At 39.0% G+C, this 15736-nt stretch overlaps 1 protein-coding gene across 1 annotated transcript in view; it reads right to left on the reverse strand.

Moving 5' to 3' along the window:
• Positions 1 to 15736, reverse strand: part of LOC133663276 (low-density lipoprotein receptor-related protein 1B-like) — an 872326-nt gene that overhangs the window by 136515 nt on the left and 720075 nt on the right. The window contains 6 exon segments of the mRNA XM_062067630.1: positions 2768 to 2884; positions 3029 to 3122; positions 3381 to 3529; positions 3609 to 3797; positions 7939 to 8138; positions 13740 to 13921. Coding sequence (XP_061923614.1) covers positions 2768 to 2884; positions 3029 to 3122; positions 3381 to 3529; positions 3609 to 3797; positions 7939 to 8138; positions 13740 to 13921 — 931 coding nt within the window.

Consider the following 15736-nt stretch of genomic DNA (forward strand, 5'->3'; position numbering starts at 1 on the left):
ATCATAATAAGTTTGAAGAAATATTTCACAAATATTCTTCGTCAGAAAAATAGAAGCTAAAATGAAGAATTAAATTAAAATCTATTTATTATTCTTTACAATACAATTTTTTTTTTTACTTGAACATTGATTTAAATTGTCAGGAAAGAAAAGGAAGGAATTTAAAAGGTAAAAAGGTATATGTGTTTAAAAATCATAAAATCATTTTTAAGGTTGTATTTTTTCTCTAAAATTGTCTTTCTGAAAGTTATAAGAAGCAAAGTAAAAAAATGAATGAATTTATTTAAACAAGTGAAGACCAAGTCTTTAAAATATTTTCTTGGATTTTCAAATTCTATTTGAGTTTTGTCTCTCTTAGAATTAAAAATGTCGGGCAAAGCGAGACCAGCTTGCTAGTAAATAAATAAAATTTAAAAAATAGATGCAGCTCACTGGTAAGTGCTGCTATTTGAGCTATTTTTAGAACAGGCCGGCGGGCTACTCATCTGGCCCTTATGGGCTACCTGGTGCCCGCGGGCACCGCGTTGGTGACCCCTGTTTTAGTCTTTGTGATTTTATGGAAACTTCACTTTTATCTCTTGCTGGATCGACATCGTTCGAGGATGGAGGCAGGCTAGCTATAACCAGCACCCGACCAGACTCCTCCACCCCAAAAACATACTTTGCAGGTCAAGTTAGCAAGTGTTGCTCCCATCGCTGACAGTGACGTCATCACCGTCATTGTTTACTGAAGCAGAGATGCTGACTGTGCGTTATGATAAACGCGCATGCGTTGTCAGGATCTGCTTTTTATCGATGGACTTATCAGATTTAATTGTTTATTATCTATAGCAGGGGTGTTAAAAGTGTGGCCCGGAGGCCATTTGCGGCCCGCAGCTAATGGTTTGAAGGCCCACGGCACATTCTAAAAATACTAATAAAATAAACAAAAACATAACAAAAGTGTGAAAAAAAAAGCTTACAAGGTGAAATGTAATTTAGAAAAAGTTGCAATGTTGACTAATAAAACAAAGCTGTTTTTTTTACTTTAAAACTGTCATTGCTCAAAACATAATATTGAATCAAAATCAATGTTTTTATGAATTATTGACCTACTTCACATCATATATTCCGCTTTGAAAAACACATTTTTTGTGGAAGATTTTGCATATTTTGTGTGTTTGCCATAAACAAAAAACTTAGTTTTCTTGGACAAAAAGGGCAGAAAAGAAACAAAAAACCGACATAAAAAAAACAAAAAAACTTAGAATTGACGGATAGTTGATGTAGACTTTAAAGGTTTAAACGTTAAATGAATAATGCATGTATGCCCTTGCACACGATTATCATAATTTCATGACCGAAGCAAAAAATGTGTTACACTTTTATACTGAAATAAATACTACAACTTATTAATTCCTAATATAGAAAAAAACACAGGCAGCGGTAAAGTTTAGATACGTGAAGGAAAGAAGAAAGTGAATGAATGTTTATAACTGAATAAATTTACATATGCATAAACATTTGTTTTGTTTTGTATTTTTTTTTTAGGAATTAAGTAACGTTTATGACAACCTTTGTCCAAAACACAATATAGAATGTGAGATATAACAGGATAATGCATACATTTATCATTTGTTTTCAAAACGGCTACAAAAAAGTAGGACCCCAACAATTTACTGTGGGACCCCATTTTTATGACTTGATGTTTTGAAAATTCCTAATAGTGGATTGCTTTTCAGAGTGTTGCGGGGCTGGGATTGGTTTGGAATTGTATTATTATGTATTATTTTGTTGGACTGCTTGATATTGTGAGTGATTTTTGTAAATAAAAGAGAAAAAATACACAGATAAAACTGAACTGAAAAATAATATTATAGCACAGTGTTTTTTAACCTATTTTGAGCCAAGGTACATTTTTTTTCATTGAAAAAATGCGGAGGCACACCATTGTTGTTCTGGCAATTGTTGGATATGAATCCAAGCATGCATCACTATAGCTCTTGTCTCAAAGTACTGTCACGACCTGTCACATCACGACCTGTCACTTATTTTGAGTTTTTTGGTGTCTTCCTGTGCGTAGTGTTTTAGTTCTTGTCTTGTGCTCTTATTTTGGTGGCTTTTCCTGTTTTGTTGGTATTTTCCTGTACCAGTTTCATGTCTTCTCCGAGCGCTATTCCCCGCACCTGCTTTGTTTTAGCATCCATTCATCCATTTTCTACCGCTTGTCCCCTTTGGGGTTGCGGGGGGTGCTGTAGCCTATCTCAGCAATCAAGACTATTTCAGTTGCGTGGACGCTATCCTTTTTTTGTGTGGACATTGTTGATTGTCGGACGTACTGTGTGGACGCCATCTCTACTCCACACGCTGTAAGTCTTTGCTGTCGTCCAGCATTCTGTTTTTGTTTACTTTGTAGACAGTTCAGTTTTAGTTTCGTTCTGCATAGCCATCCCTAAGCTTCAATGCCTTTACTTAGCGGCACTCGCCTTCTGTTTATTTTTCGTTTAAGCATTGGATACCTTTTGACCTGCACGCTGCCTCTAGCATATTGGGATCATGACAAAGCAATCAGCTACCTGTTGCCACCTACTGATATGGAAGAGTATTAAACGGTTACTCCGCCGAGCTCCAGACAGTACAGACACTCACACATTATTTGCAAAAAATATTTTAACCCAATTAGGTGAAATTACATAATCTCCCATGGCACACCAGACTGTATATCACAGCACACCTGTGTGCCGTGGCACAGTGGTTAAAAAAACAGTGTGATAGCAAGTGTCCTCACCGCAGTTAGCTTCATCCGAGTTGTCGCCACAGTCGTTCTCGCCATCACAGATGAAAGGAGGAAGCGCGCAGAGACCAGTGCCACACTGAAAACGTCCAGGTTGACATTTGAATTCCGCTGTCGGAATAGAAATTGCAACTTTAACTTCAGGATACAGCTATCAGAATTTGGGGAGTGGATGTAATGTTGGGCATTTTAAAAATAATGTACGTTTCCATTGATAAAATGCCAGTCAAAGCCAACAATACAACATGAACTTACGGCAGTCTGGAGGTTCATCTGATCCATCCCCACAGTCATCAACCGTGTCACATTTCCACCAGAAAGGGATGCACTCATCTGTCCCACAGCGAAACTATTTGAATCAAGCGGAGAATAGGTATGGGGAAAATATATATATTTACCAAGCCAACATGAATCCCTCTCAACGGTATTTTAGTTTCAGCCTTTTTTCAAAGCAAAGACAAAATCAATAGACAACCATTTCACAGAACCAACGGCGCGTGTCAGAAGAATAAAGCAAATCAAAGTAAGGCGGTGTGTGTCCCCGTGGGAAGTACTGACGAGGACAGAACAGTGACAAAGTGGATTGACCGAAAGAAACATGGCTGACCTGACTGGAGGTGCAGTTGGAAAGACAGGTCTTGTTGTCAGCAGCCAGGTAGAAATTACTGGGGCAGGCACATCTGTGGTCCCCACCAGGGGATAGCAGACACATGTGGCTGCATCCTCCGTTGGCCACCTGACACTGGTGTTTGGGCACTGAGCAGAAACACACTTGGGATTCAACGGCAATGTTCTCGAGGAGAGAATGAACACGGGTGCCAAATGGAATTCCAACCTTCAGGCTGCCGTAGCGAGTGGTAGACCTTGATGGATTTGATGGCTTGCCAAGAGTTGAGAAGCTCCATTACTTGAGCACCGGTGGTCTTGTGAACTCGCCGCAGCGATTTGGATTTCCCATCAGTCCAATAGATAAAGTCCTCAAACAAGGTCAGTGCCATGACCCCTTGGATGTGATCATAGGACACTGAAGAAGAATGATTGTTATTATTACTACTCAATGAAATACTGAAATAAACTGCAACAAAAAACAGTGCAATTAACAGTGCAATACATTTTCATAACATGGTCACTACTGCCTAGTTTCTAGGGGTGTGGGAAAGAATCGATTCGAATTTGAATCGCAATTCTCACGTTGTGCGATTCAGAATCGATTCTCATTTTTAAAAAATCTATATATTATTTAATTTTTTTTATTTAAATTTAAAAAAAAAATTTTTTTTTTTTAATTAATCAATCCAACAAAACAATACACAGCAATACCATACCAATGCAATCCATTTCCAAAACCAAACTCGACCCAGCAACACTCAGAACTGCAATAAACAGAGCAATTGAGAGGAGACACAAACACGACACAGAACAAACCAAAAGTAGTGAAACAAAAATGAATATTATCAACAACAGTATCAATATTAGTTACAATTTCAACATAGCAGTAATTAAAAATCCCTCATTGACATTATCAATAGACATTTATAAAAAAAATAAAAAATAAAAAGAACAATAGTGTCACAGTGGCTTACACTTGCATCGCATCTCATAAGTTTGACAACACACTGTGTCCAATATTTTCACAAAGATAAAATAAGTCATATTTTTGGTTCATTTAATAGTTAAAACACATGTACATTATTGCAATCAGTTGATAAAACATTGTCCTTTACAATTATAAAAGCTTTTTACAAAAATCTACTACTCTGCTTGCATGTCAGCAGACTGGGGTAGATCCTGCTGAAATCCTATGTATTGAATGAATAGAGAATCGTTTTGAATCGGGAAAAAAAAAAGTTTTTGAATCAAGAATCGTGTTGAAATGAAAAAAAAATCAATTTTGAATCGAATCGTGACCCCAAGAATCGATATTGAATCGAATTGTGGGACACCCAAAGATTCACAGCCCTAATAGTTTCTCTTGTTTTTACTGTTATATTTGTATTCTTATTGTTGTCATGGCGCGGTGTCGAACCCGCAATTCTCCCACAGCAAGTTTCTCCAGCACTCATGTTGGCAGCATGCCAGGACACGCCCCCGCACGCGGCAGTCACTTCACGCCCAAGCAAAGACGAAGTCGCAGACTATCAGCGCACCTGGAGGTAATCAAGACTGCAGCATAAAGACCAATGGACCCTTGGAGCCTAGGCTGGAATGTACTGTTATGTACATGAGGGGTGTGTGGAAGGGTGGAAGGAGACAACACTTCTCACGTGCATTACAGTATGTTCCGGCCTAGGCTCCAAGGGTCCACTGGTCTTTATGCTGCAGTCTTGATTACCTCCAGGTGCGCTGATTGCTGATAGTCTGCGACTTCGTCTTTGTGTGGGCGTGAAGTGACTGGCGCGTGCGGGGGCGTGTCCTGGCATGCTGCCAACATGAGTGCTGGAGAAACTTGCTGTGGGAGAGTTGCGGGTTTGAGACCGTGCCGTGACAATTGTTGCTTTTTATTTGTATTCTTATTGTAATATTTTCTAGTTTATTTCCATTCATACCCCCATTATTTACTTTTTAAATTTGATCTCAATTCTGTACACTGCTGATGGAATTTGAATTTTCCTGAGGGAACTCTCCTGAAGGAATCAATAAAGTACTATCTATCTATCTATGAAGCACAAATCAAATGCAATCAGAAGCCCCAGTAGCTAGACCTCTGCCCTGTCTTTCTTTGAACTCCTAGCTGCTTAAAGGGGAACTGCACCTTTTTTTTTTTAGAATTTGGCTTATCATTTTCAATTCTCATGTAAGATAAGCACACATGTTTTTTTTGTGCTTTTTATGCATTCTAACTACTAAATAAATGCGAGCAAAAGTCCACTTACAATGGAGCCTTCGGGAGTCGCTCTATTCTGCCTATGAAGCGCTTTAAAAACACCTTCATCAAGGTTGTATATACACGCTGTAAGTATATACGTAATGTAGTAACAGGCACATTCATAACAACATGTAATATTTACGTATTTTCATCATTGGGTCACTAAAGACTTCATAAGAGCCAACAAATATAATAAAACATCGCTTACTGTACAATGTCTGCTGTCACTGTTAGGATGTTCATATATTGTCGTTTAGATGATGACTCATAATCCTCGCGAAGATAAAAAGGGGTGGAACCAAGCGCCTTTCGGGTTATTTTCACCATTTATGGGTGAAAATTGCCTGTCAAAGTTGACCAACTTCTGGGATTATGTCTTCATCCTTTTACTATCAAGATGAGAAGCATGATTTATGCTTTACAACAGGGGTTCTTAACCTTTTTGACCTCAGGGCCCATTATTTCAACTGCAGAGGGGCCCAAGGCCCACTTAAATATTAACACTGAATTAGTCATCTTACTCTTGATTTTAATCATGTTCAATAATCATATCCATCCTACTTTCCAACTTTGTCAAATGAAATGAAACCATTCATTAATCACCAATATGATTATCAAGGGACCAATGAAAAATACATGTAAATCAATAATACATGATAATGATATGTTTCTTAAATAAACATCGAGTGAAAATACAGCTTTACAACTTTAGTCATAATTTTTGCGCTTACATTTTTTTTTCTGTTTGGTAAATATTGTCATTACTGCCACAAGTGGTGGAAAAGTATTACACCTGAGTACTACCGGTGCAGCCCAGCCGGACCACAGCTGAGAAACAGATATTTTTTTGGCGGCCCTCTAGGACAATACGGTCCCCCGGCCCTATGGTTAAGAAACACTGATCTAGAATACACTTTCACGAGCTTTGAGGCGACGAAACAGCCCACCAACTGATGATGTAGCTTAGGAAGTTGCCTTTTTCTGAACAATCTGCCGTCCTTAATGTTAGCACTTATAATAACTAGAGATGTCCGATAATATCGGACTGCCGATATTATTGGCCAATAAATGCTTTAAATCGTAATATCGGAAATTATCGGTATCGGTTTCAAAATTATCGGTATCGGTTTCAAAAAGTAAAATGTAAGACTTTTTAAAACGCCGCTGTGTACACGAACGTGGGGAGAAGTACAGAGCGGCAATAAACCTTAAAGGCACTGCCTTTGCATGCCAGCCCAGTCACATAATATCTACGACTTTTCAGACACAAAAGTGAATGCAATGCACACTTGGTCAACAGCCATACAGGTCACACTGAGGGTGGCTGTATAAACAACGTTAACACTGTTACAAATATACGTCCAAACTGTGAACCCACACCAAACAAGAATGACAAACACATTTCGGGAGAACATCCGCACCGTAACACAACATAAACACAACATAAACACAACAGAACAAATACCCAGAACCCCTTGCAGCACTAACTCTTCTGGGACGCTACAATATACACCCCCACTATCCCCTACAGTCCCCCCCACACACCTCAAACCCCCGCCCCCCAACCCTGCCCACCTCAAACTCCTCATGCTCTCTCAGGGAGAGCATGTCCCAAATTCCAGGCTGCTGTTTTGAGGCATGTTAAAAAAAATAATGATCTTTGTGACTTAATAATAAATATGGCAGTGCAATATTGGCATTTTTTTCCATATCTTGAGTTGATTTATTTTGGAAAACCTAGTTACATTGTTTAATGCATCCAGCGGGGCATCACAACAAAATTAGACATAATAATGTGTTAATTCCACGACTGTATATATTGGTATCGGTTGATATCGGAATCGGTAATTAAGAGTTGGACAATATCGGGATATCGGCAAAAAAGCCATTGTCGGACATCTCTAATAGTAACAATATCGCTAATAATTTGCTAATATTCAGGTCATGATATGTAAACGGAGTATTGTTGCCGGTTTTTGGATGGTTATTTAGAAGACTTTGTGGGTAGAGGACCTTCCATTGACTACATTGTAAGGGGACTTTTATTTTTCGAGTTAGAATGCATTAAAAAAAATAAAAATAAAAAACACATGTGTTCTTGTCTCTCGTAAATATTGTGAATTATAGGGAAAAATACAAAAAAGTGCAGTCTCACTTTAAGTGCATACATATAAAAATGTAAATTGTGTATTTTTCTGTCGAGCAGACACTATATTAAATGGAGAACATTTCTCTGTCAATAGTGGCAAAATATTCCTAGAACAATTGCTGGATGAAAATCTTGAAAATGACACCTTACCTTTGTGTCTCTGGGAGCCATCCATATTTGCGAAAAGGATATGGTTGTCATCTGCCCAGTAGAGCCGCTTGTTGGTATAATCAATAGTCAGAGCAGTGGGACTATAGATCTCATTGTCAATGATAACCTTCTGCCCACGACCATCCATGCCAATGCGTCCAATGTGAGGGGGTTCACAGCAGTCTACCCAGAATACATACCTAGACAAGACAACAGAAATGTGTCATACATTTTAGTTTGTCACCAAAAGTATTGCACTGAAGCAGGGGTGTCAAACGTATGGCCCGAGGGCCGGATCAGGCCCGCGAAAAGGTTTTATCTGGCCTGCGGGATGAGTGTGCTAAGTATAAAAATTAACCTGAAATTTTGGAATGAAAGAAACAGCTGTTCAAAATGTGTCCACTGAATGTTGCAATAGCAATTATTTGTATCTTTGTAGATGATGCTACATATGTACAAAATAATTCACATGATGATAGTACATCAGTCGAGGAAAATGATCAAACCTTATGAATATCATCCTGTAATTTGATTTTGATATCATTTGTTTATCTTGATAGATTGAAAATTAACACCAATGAGTTGACTGATGAACATTATCACATAATTTATTCAGAAAATATAAATAACGACAAATAAAGTATGTATACTATTAACCGCAACAGCTAATTGTAAAAAGAACAAACAAAACACCATTATGATTTGTACAATTTCGGAATGTGCTTGTTCTACTTTTAAACAAAGAAAACAATCTGAAGTTGTCTTTATTTTTAAGTTATCGTGCCGTGATTTTACCAGTCCGGCCCACTTGGGAGTAGATTTTTCTCCATGTGGCCCCCCATCTAAAATGAGTTTGACACCCCTGCACTAAAGGCATTTAATTAGTAGTGATGTCGAATGTGCAAAAGAGCCTATGATTTGTAATGAATCACATTTGTCCGCTTATGCACACTCAGCTTTTACTGTCAGCGTTGCTCACTTGAAGACACTGATAGTTTTGATTTGTTTTTGTTTTTTTATTCACTATTGTCATGACTTGGTGTATGGCGTGGTTTGTTCTCCCGTGGTGCAAACGATTTGGACCAGACATCGCGTGAAGGTGAATACATTTTTAATTCTAACTCAAAAAAAGTACAAACAAAAGGCGCTCACAGCGGAGGTAAAAAAAACTTGACTAGGAAAACCAAAGGTGCGCACAATGGCGGAGAACTATAAACATTAAACAAAAACTTACTTGACAAGGAACTGTGAACATGGCATGAAGAAGCGTGATCATAAAGGGTGCAGAGCATAAATGTGATGTCGACAGGCAGACTAACAGAAAACAATGGACTTAAATAATACAGACATGATTGGTGAAAACAGGTGCGTGACTCGAAACGTGAAACAGGTGCGTGACAGGACAGGTGAAAACTAATGAGTTGCTATGGAAACAAACAAACAAGGAAGTGCAACCAGGAACTAAAAAGAGTCCAAAAAACAAACACATGGCCAAAACAAAAACATGAACAGACATGACAACTGTTAACATAAACAAACAAAAAACAGCAAGTATATCAAAGACCACCCTGTGCATGTTCGTTTGTGTTTTCTTCTTCCTTTTTCTTTACACTTTGGGCCCGATCTACTAAAGGTTTGCGTGCAGCAAAACACGTGCAAACCTGATAGTACACGCAAAGCTGATTTACTAGACGGGTGCACAGAGGATTGTGTCTCTTTAGTGAGCAGAATAAGAAGCGCAATCTGTTTAGCGTGCCTGATTTCATGAATATGTAGAATATACTGTATATGCTGATCATCAGAACGCCCACAATACTGGGAGGAGAAGATGCAAATATAATTATTCTGCACATGTAGTTTGATTCATCAAGAAAAAAATGTTGTGTCTTTATTTAACTCGTCTGAAAAGTATGTGCAAACCGACCAGAGCTTGTCAACTTATATGGACTGTCAAAATTGAAAAATTAAAAAAACGGTCTTTTCAGCAATGTCATTTTATAATTTTATAGCTGTTGTGTGACTTGAAGGGCTGATTAAAACAAATTCAATTGGTGTGTTTTGTTGTCTGTTGGCATAATTTTTTTGTTATGACGTTCCTTTTTTTTCCAAACAAAACACTTCATTATATATGCTTTTTTTTTTTTTGCATATTCTTCTTCACATTGGCAATCAGTGCCTCACACAGCTCCCAAGTGCGCACTGATGACCAAAAAAAAAGTGGTTTCAATGTAGATGCACTGCAGGACTGCTTCTGAAATGCCCGTAGAAAGCGGTACCGTATTTTTCGGACTATAAAGCGCACTTAAAATCCTTTCATTTTTTCAAAAATCGCCAGTGTGCTTTATAACCCATTGCGCCTAATCTACGGCATAATTCTGGTTGTGCTTACTGACCTCGAAGCAATTTTATTTGGTACATGGTGAAATGATAAGTGTGACCAGTAGATGGCAGTCATACATAATATATACATGTAGACTGCAATATGATGGCAGTAAACAACACCAAAACTTTAAATGTTCCATTGAGAACATAGAACATTACACACGGCGCTCAAAAATATGTCAAAATGTTTTTAGTATGACCTCAGTAAGCTATGAAGCTGCACAGAGTATAAACATACAAGTATTATTATGGTGCGTGTATAAGGACCGGAAAATGGCACCTATTAGCAGACATATTATCTGGCGTTATGTTTCGCAATATTATGCAAAACCAACTTTTCTTACCTTCTAGTACCTGCTGATGTGTATTTGGGATCTGCATACGTCCTGAAAATGTGCGCGCGTCCGCAATTGTAGTCCGTGGCGACACCCTAGTCATAAGCTTCTTATTTTTCTCTATCTTCTTATGTGGCATTCATCTTCCACTGTTGCCATTTCTAATATAAAGTAGTGTAAAGTTCTTACTTATATCTGTCAGTAAGTCTTACTTGCCAACCCTCCCAAATTTTTCCGGGAGACTCCCGAATTTCAGTGCCTCTCCTGAAAATCTCCCGATTTCCAGCCGGACAACAATATTGGGGTCGTGCCTTAAAGGCACTGCCTTTAGCGTCGTCTCTCACCTGAAAAGGAGACTATTATATATGCCTCCGTTATCCATAAGTTTATCTATAACCCATAAAGTAGGCAGGCACGGAGCTATTTCTCAGCGTGTGTTTATTCCAGCCGGCACGTTCATACACTGACACACAACATCCGGATTCTCATCATGCATTGCTTCAAAACTACGACAAGTTGTAATATCCAAAATTTCCACCCGGACAAACAATATTGGCGGTGTGCCTTAAAGGCACTGCCTTTAGCGTCCTCTCACCTGAAAATGAGACAATTATATATGTCTCCGTTATCCATTGGTTGGCGGATGTTTTCAACAAATCCGTGAAGGATATGTTCCCGGATTCAGAGATCGCTCGCCAGAACTCAAATGGCAGAACAAAAGCTACTCAAATAGTGAAATATAAGTGTTATTTTTTTTTAAAGTATGCAGCAAGTACAGTACAGTTAGTAGAACAACTGTGTTTTCATTACTGTTTACTGTACTGGGGTGGGGTGGGGGCGTGGTTGAGGTGCAGGCAGCATACCCCTTCCCCTTCGAGCTGTCCTGGATGAAATTATATTCTTTTTTCCAATCATTTTGGAACTTGCAAGCGTATTTCTTCTTCTTACTCGTCGTCGCCATGTCTCTTCTTTGTTTTTCTGCTTCGTCTCCTTGTTGTTGTGTGTGCAGTTGTGCACTGAGCTCCAAAAGTCGTAGATGTTATTGTAGCGTCCCGGAAGAGTTAGTGCTGCAAGGAGTTCTGGGTATTTGTTCTGTTGTGTTTATGTTGTGGATGTTCTCCCGAAATGTGTTTGTCATTCTTGTTTGGTGTGGGTTGACAGTGTGGCGCATATTAGTAACAGTGTTAAAGTTGTTTATACGGCTACCGTCAGTGTGACATGTATGGCTGTTGACCAAGTATGGATTGCATTCGCTTGTGTGTGTGTGTGTGTGTGTGTGTGTGTGTGTGTGTGTGTGTGTGTGTGTGTGTGTGTGTGTGTGTGTGTGTGTGTGTGTGTGTGTGTGTGTGTGCGTGTGTGTGTGTGTGTGTGTGTGTGTGCTTGAAATTAAAAATATCATTATACCAGTTAAAAGATAATACAACATGTCAGCATTTCTTGACATTTTTGAGTAAAGACCATTGTTAAACCCGTCCAACGCTACATTATTATGTGACTGGGCCGGCACGCTGTTTATATGGCGGAAAAGCGGATGCCTGGACAGCATGCGGCTGTTAAAGGCCTACTGAAACCCACTACTACCGACCACGCAGTCTGATAGTTTATATATCAATGATGAAATCTTAACATTGCAACACATGCCAATACAGCCGGGTTAACTTATAAAGTGCAATTTTAAATTTCCCCGGAAATATCCGGCTAAAAATGTCTCGGTATGATGACGTTTGCGCGTGACGTCACGGATTGAACGGAAGTATTGGGACACCATTGTGTCCCAATACAAACAGCGTCTGTTTCCATCGAAAAATTCCACAGTATTCTGGACATCTGTGTTGGTGAATCTTTTGCAATTTGTTTAATGAACAATGGAGACAGCAAAGAAGAAAGCTGTAGGTGGGATCGGTGTATTAGCGGCTGGCTGCAGCAACACAACCAGGAGGACTTTCAGTTGGATAGCAGACGCGCTATCCGACGCTAGCCGCCGACCGCACCGATGATCGGGTGAAGTCCTTCGTCGCGCCGTCGATCGCTGGATCGCTGGTTACAGGTCCAGGGTCTGGTTTGGTGTCTCCTGATAGTAGAAGTAATAGTAGTATTGTTGATCTTCTGTCTATCCTTCCAGTCAGGGGCATGTTTCTTCTGTTTCTATCCGCTGTTAAGCACGGTGCTATCACGTTAGCTCCGAAGCTAAAGTGCTTCACCGATGTATTGTCGTGGAGATAAAAGTCACTTTTAATGTCCATTTCGCGTTCTCGACTCTCATTTTCAAGAGGATATAGTATCCGAGGTGGTTTAAAATACAAATCCGTGATCCACAATAGAAAAAGGAGAAAGTGTGGAATCCAATGAGCCCTTGTACTTAAGTTACGGTCAGAGCGAAAAAAGATACACCCTGGCGTCCTGCACTGCACTCTAATCCTTCACTCTCACTTTCCTCATCCACAAATCTTTCATCCTCGCTCAAATTAATGGGGTAATCGTCACTTTCTCGGTCCGAATCGCTCTCGCTGCTGGTGTAAACAATGTACAGATGTGAGGAGCTCTTCAACCTACTTCCGGTACAGGCAAGGCTTTTTTATCAGCGACCAAAAGTTGCAAACTTTATCGTCGATGTTCTCTACTAAATCCTTTCAGCAAAAATATAGCAATATCGCGAAATGATCAAGTATGACACATAGAATGGACCTGCTTTCCCCGTTTAAATAAGAACATTTCATTTCAGTAGGCCTTTAAGGGATGAAGGTTTCAGGTGAGAGAGGACGCTAAATGCAGTGCCTTTAAGTCGCGCCCCCAATATTGTTGTGCGGGTGGAAATCGGGAGAAATTCGGGAGAATGGTTGCCCCGGGAGATTTTCGGGAGGGGCACTGAAATTCAGGAGTCTCCCGGGAAAATCGGGAGGGTTGGCAAGTATGGACTACTGTGTCACATCAAAATAACACATTTACACAATTATTGAAAACACAATTACACATGCATGTTAGGAAGCTCCGCCCACATACTTGCATGCCGCAATATGGACCAAAAACACCATAAATACATGCATCCATAATTGCTTTATTTGTGTCCAAAATCAATGCACCTACCCAGTTTGTGGGTCCAGGACTAGATCTGAGGGGTTCTTGAGGCCTGAACTGATCAGCACAGTAGGATAGAGTCCATTTGCTTTGGAAACCTCCAGTGTTTTCTTTTCGGCATCACACCAATAAAGATTCTTTCCTATCCAGTCCACCGCTAAGGCACTGGGGACCGCTGTTCTGTGGACAATCTGTTGACCCAGGAACAGGAATTTCTTAGACACGGTGATGAAATTAGTTTACGTCGAACATGCGTACAGTTACAATATGGTACATCACATATCTCCTGTTCCTTGCTACAGCATGTTCGAAAAGGTTGATGAAAAGTATTACACATATAAACATAGGATCGGCCAACATAGAATTTTTTTAGACACAGTTGTACCTCGGTTTTCATATAATTACATTTTTGACGTAAATGTTCACCCAAATTTTGCCCCGGTCTTCATATACTGTTGTAGTGATCGTGCTGTATGTCAAAACATTGCGTGTAACAAACTAGTCTGTGGACTCGATCAACCATTATTGACTCAGTCGTTGTGCTTTTTTTTTAATTGACTCTGAAATAAGCCACCACGGGGCTAAAGAAAGTTACATCACTTTGATAAAGAAGGTGAGAAACACAATGGAATTCAAGAAAATAGCACAGTTCGAAGGTGGCGTTCGGTGTAGCGCAGTGCTTTTTAACCATAGGGCTGGGGGGCCCATTGTCGGACCATATCTGTTTCCCAGATGTGGTCCATATGGGTTATAATATACACTTTCACCACTTGTAATATACACTTCCACCACTTGTGGCAGTAATGGCATTCTCAAACAAACAGAAGAAGTCTAGATCTAAAGTCATAGAGCAGTTTCTCAAGTGCAAAAAATATGACTAATGTGACAAAGCTTTATTTTCATACAGACCTAAAAAATGTTGACAGTTCAGTGAAGAAATATATTTATTAATAAATTACTTTATTTATTTTAATAGTACATAATTGTATTTACATTTATTTTTCATCAGTTATTGACGCAGAATAATTGGCTATTTTTTTGTAACCAGCCTGACCAAAGCCTAAGGTTTATGTGTTAAATAATAATCCTTGTGATTAAGTCATGCTATAATATCATTTGAAAAGGTTGTAGACTGTAAGTAGGTTACATATAATTATTGACTATGATTCAAATCAAGAGTAAGATTACTAATTCAGTGTTAATTTTCAAGTGGGGCCCCAGGCCCCTTTGTAGTGGAAAAATTGGGCCTCGAGGTCAACAAGGCTAAGAAACCCTGATCTGGCAATGATGTGGAAAACGAAAAAATGTGCATGTGAGAAAAATATTAAGTAGCAGATAGCCCACAGTCTTTTCCTTTTTTTAAATTGTTTTTTTTATCTTGCACAAAAAATAAATAAATCATTTATTATGTATTCCTAATAATCCAAAACATGCATCTCTAATGCTTCAAACTATGCCCTCATAATCAAGACAACTGTGCCCTGCGCCCCACCCCCAGCTCCAATAAATAAAACAATTATGGCGATAAAAAGCCTGACTCTGAATGTTGTTTTGAAATGTACATGAAGGCAATATGCATATTTGAAGACATTGCATTTTTATTATTTGAAGCATGTATAATTGTGAGTACAGCTCCTAAATTAGAGACTCTAGAGATGCAGTGAAAGGAAAAACAAATTAAACAACATCTGATGATAAGAGGAATTAAATTGATATTCTAATGAAATATGAATCCCGGTGTGCACTGGACATGAAACATAATTTAAGGCACGTCACATCTGTGTCAACATGCAAAACAAAATGGTGTGATGGATAGAGGATATTAAAATAAACTTCACAAAAACAGTGATCTGCTGGCAGCGTGTATCATAGGCGCCGACAATGCCGAGCACCCACGTGGGATTGATGGCAACTTTCCATCTTTAAAATCATTTTTTAACAATCAATCTTGTTGTTGTTAATTTTGTGGCGAGTTTGGTCCGTTTTACATAATAAAAAAAGTCACA

This window comes from Entelurus aequoreus, linkage group LG13 (genome assembly GCF_033978785.1).
Source record: "Entelurus aequoreus isolate RoL-2023_Sb linkage group LG13, RoL_Eaeq_v1.1, whole genome shotgun sequence".
Taxonomy (NCBI): Eukaryota; Metazoa; Chordata; class Actinopteri; order Syngnathiformes; family Syngnathidae; genus Entelurus; species Entelurus aequoreus.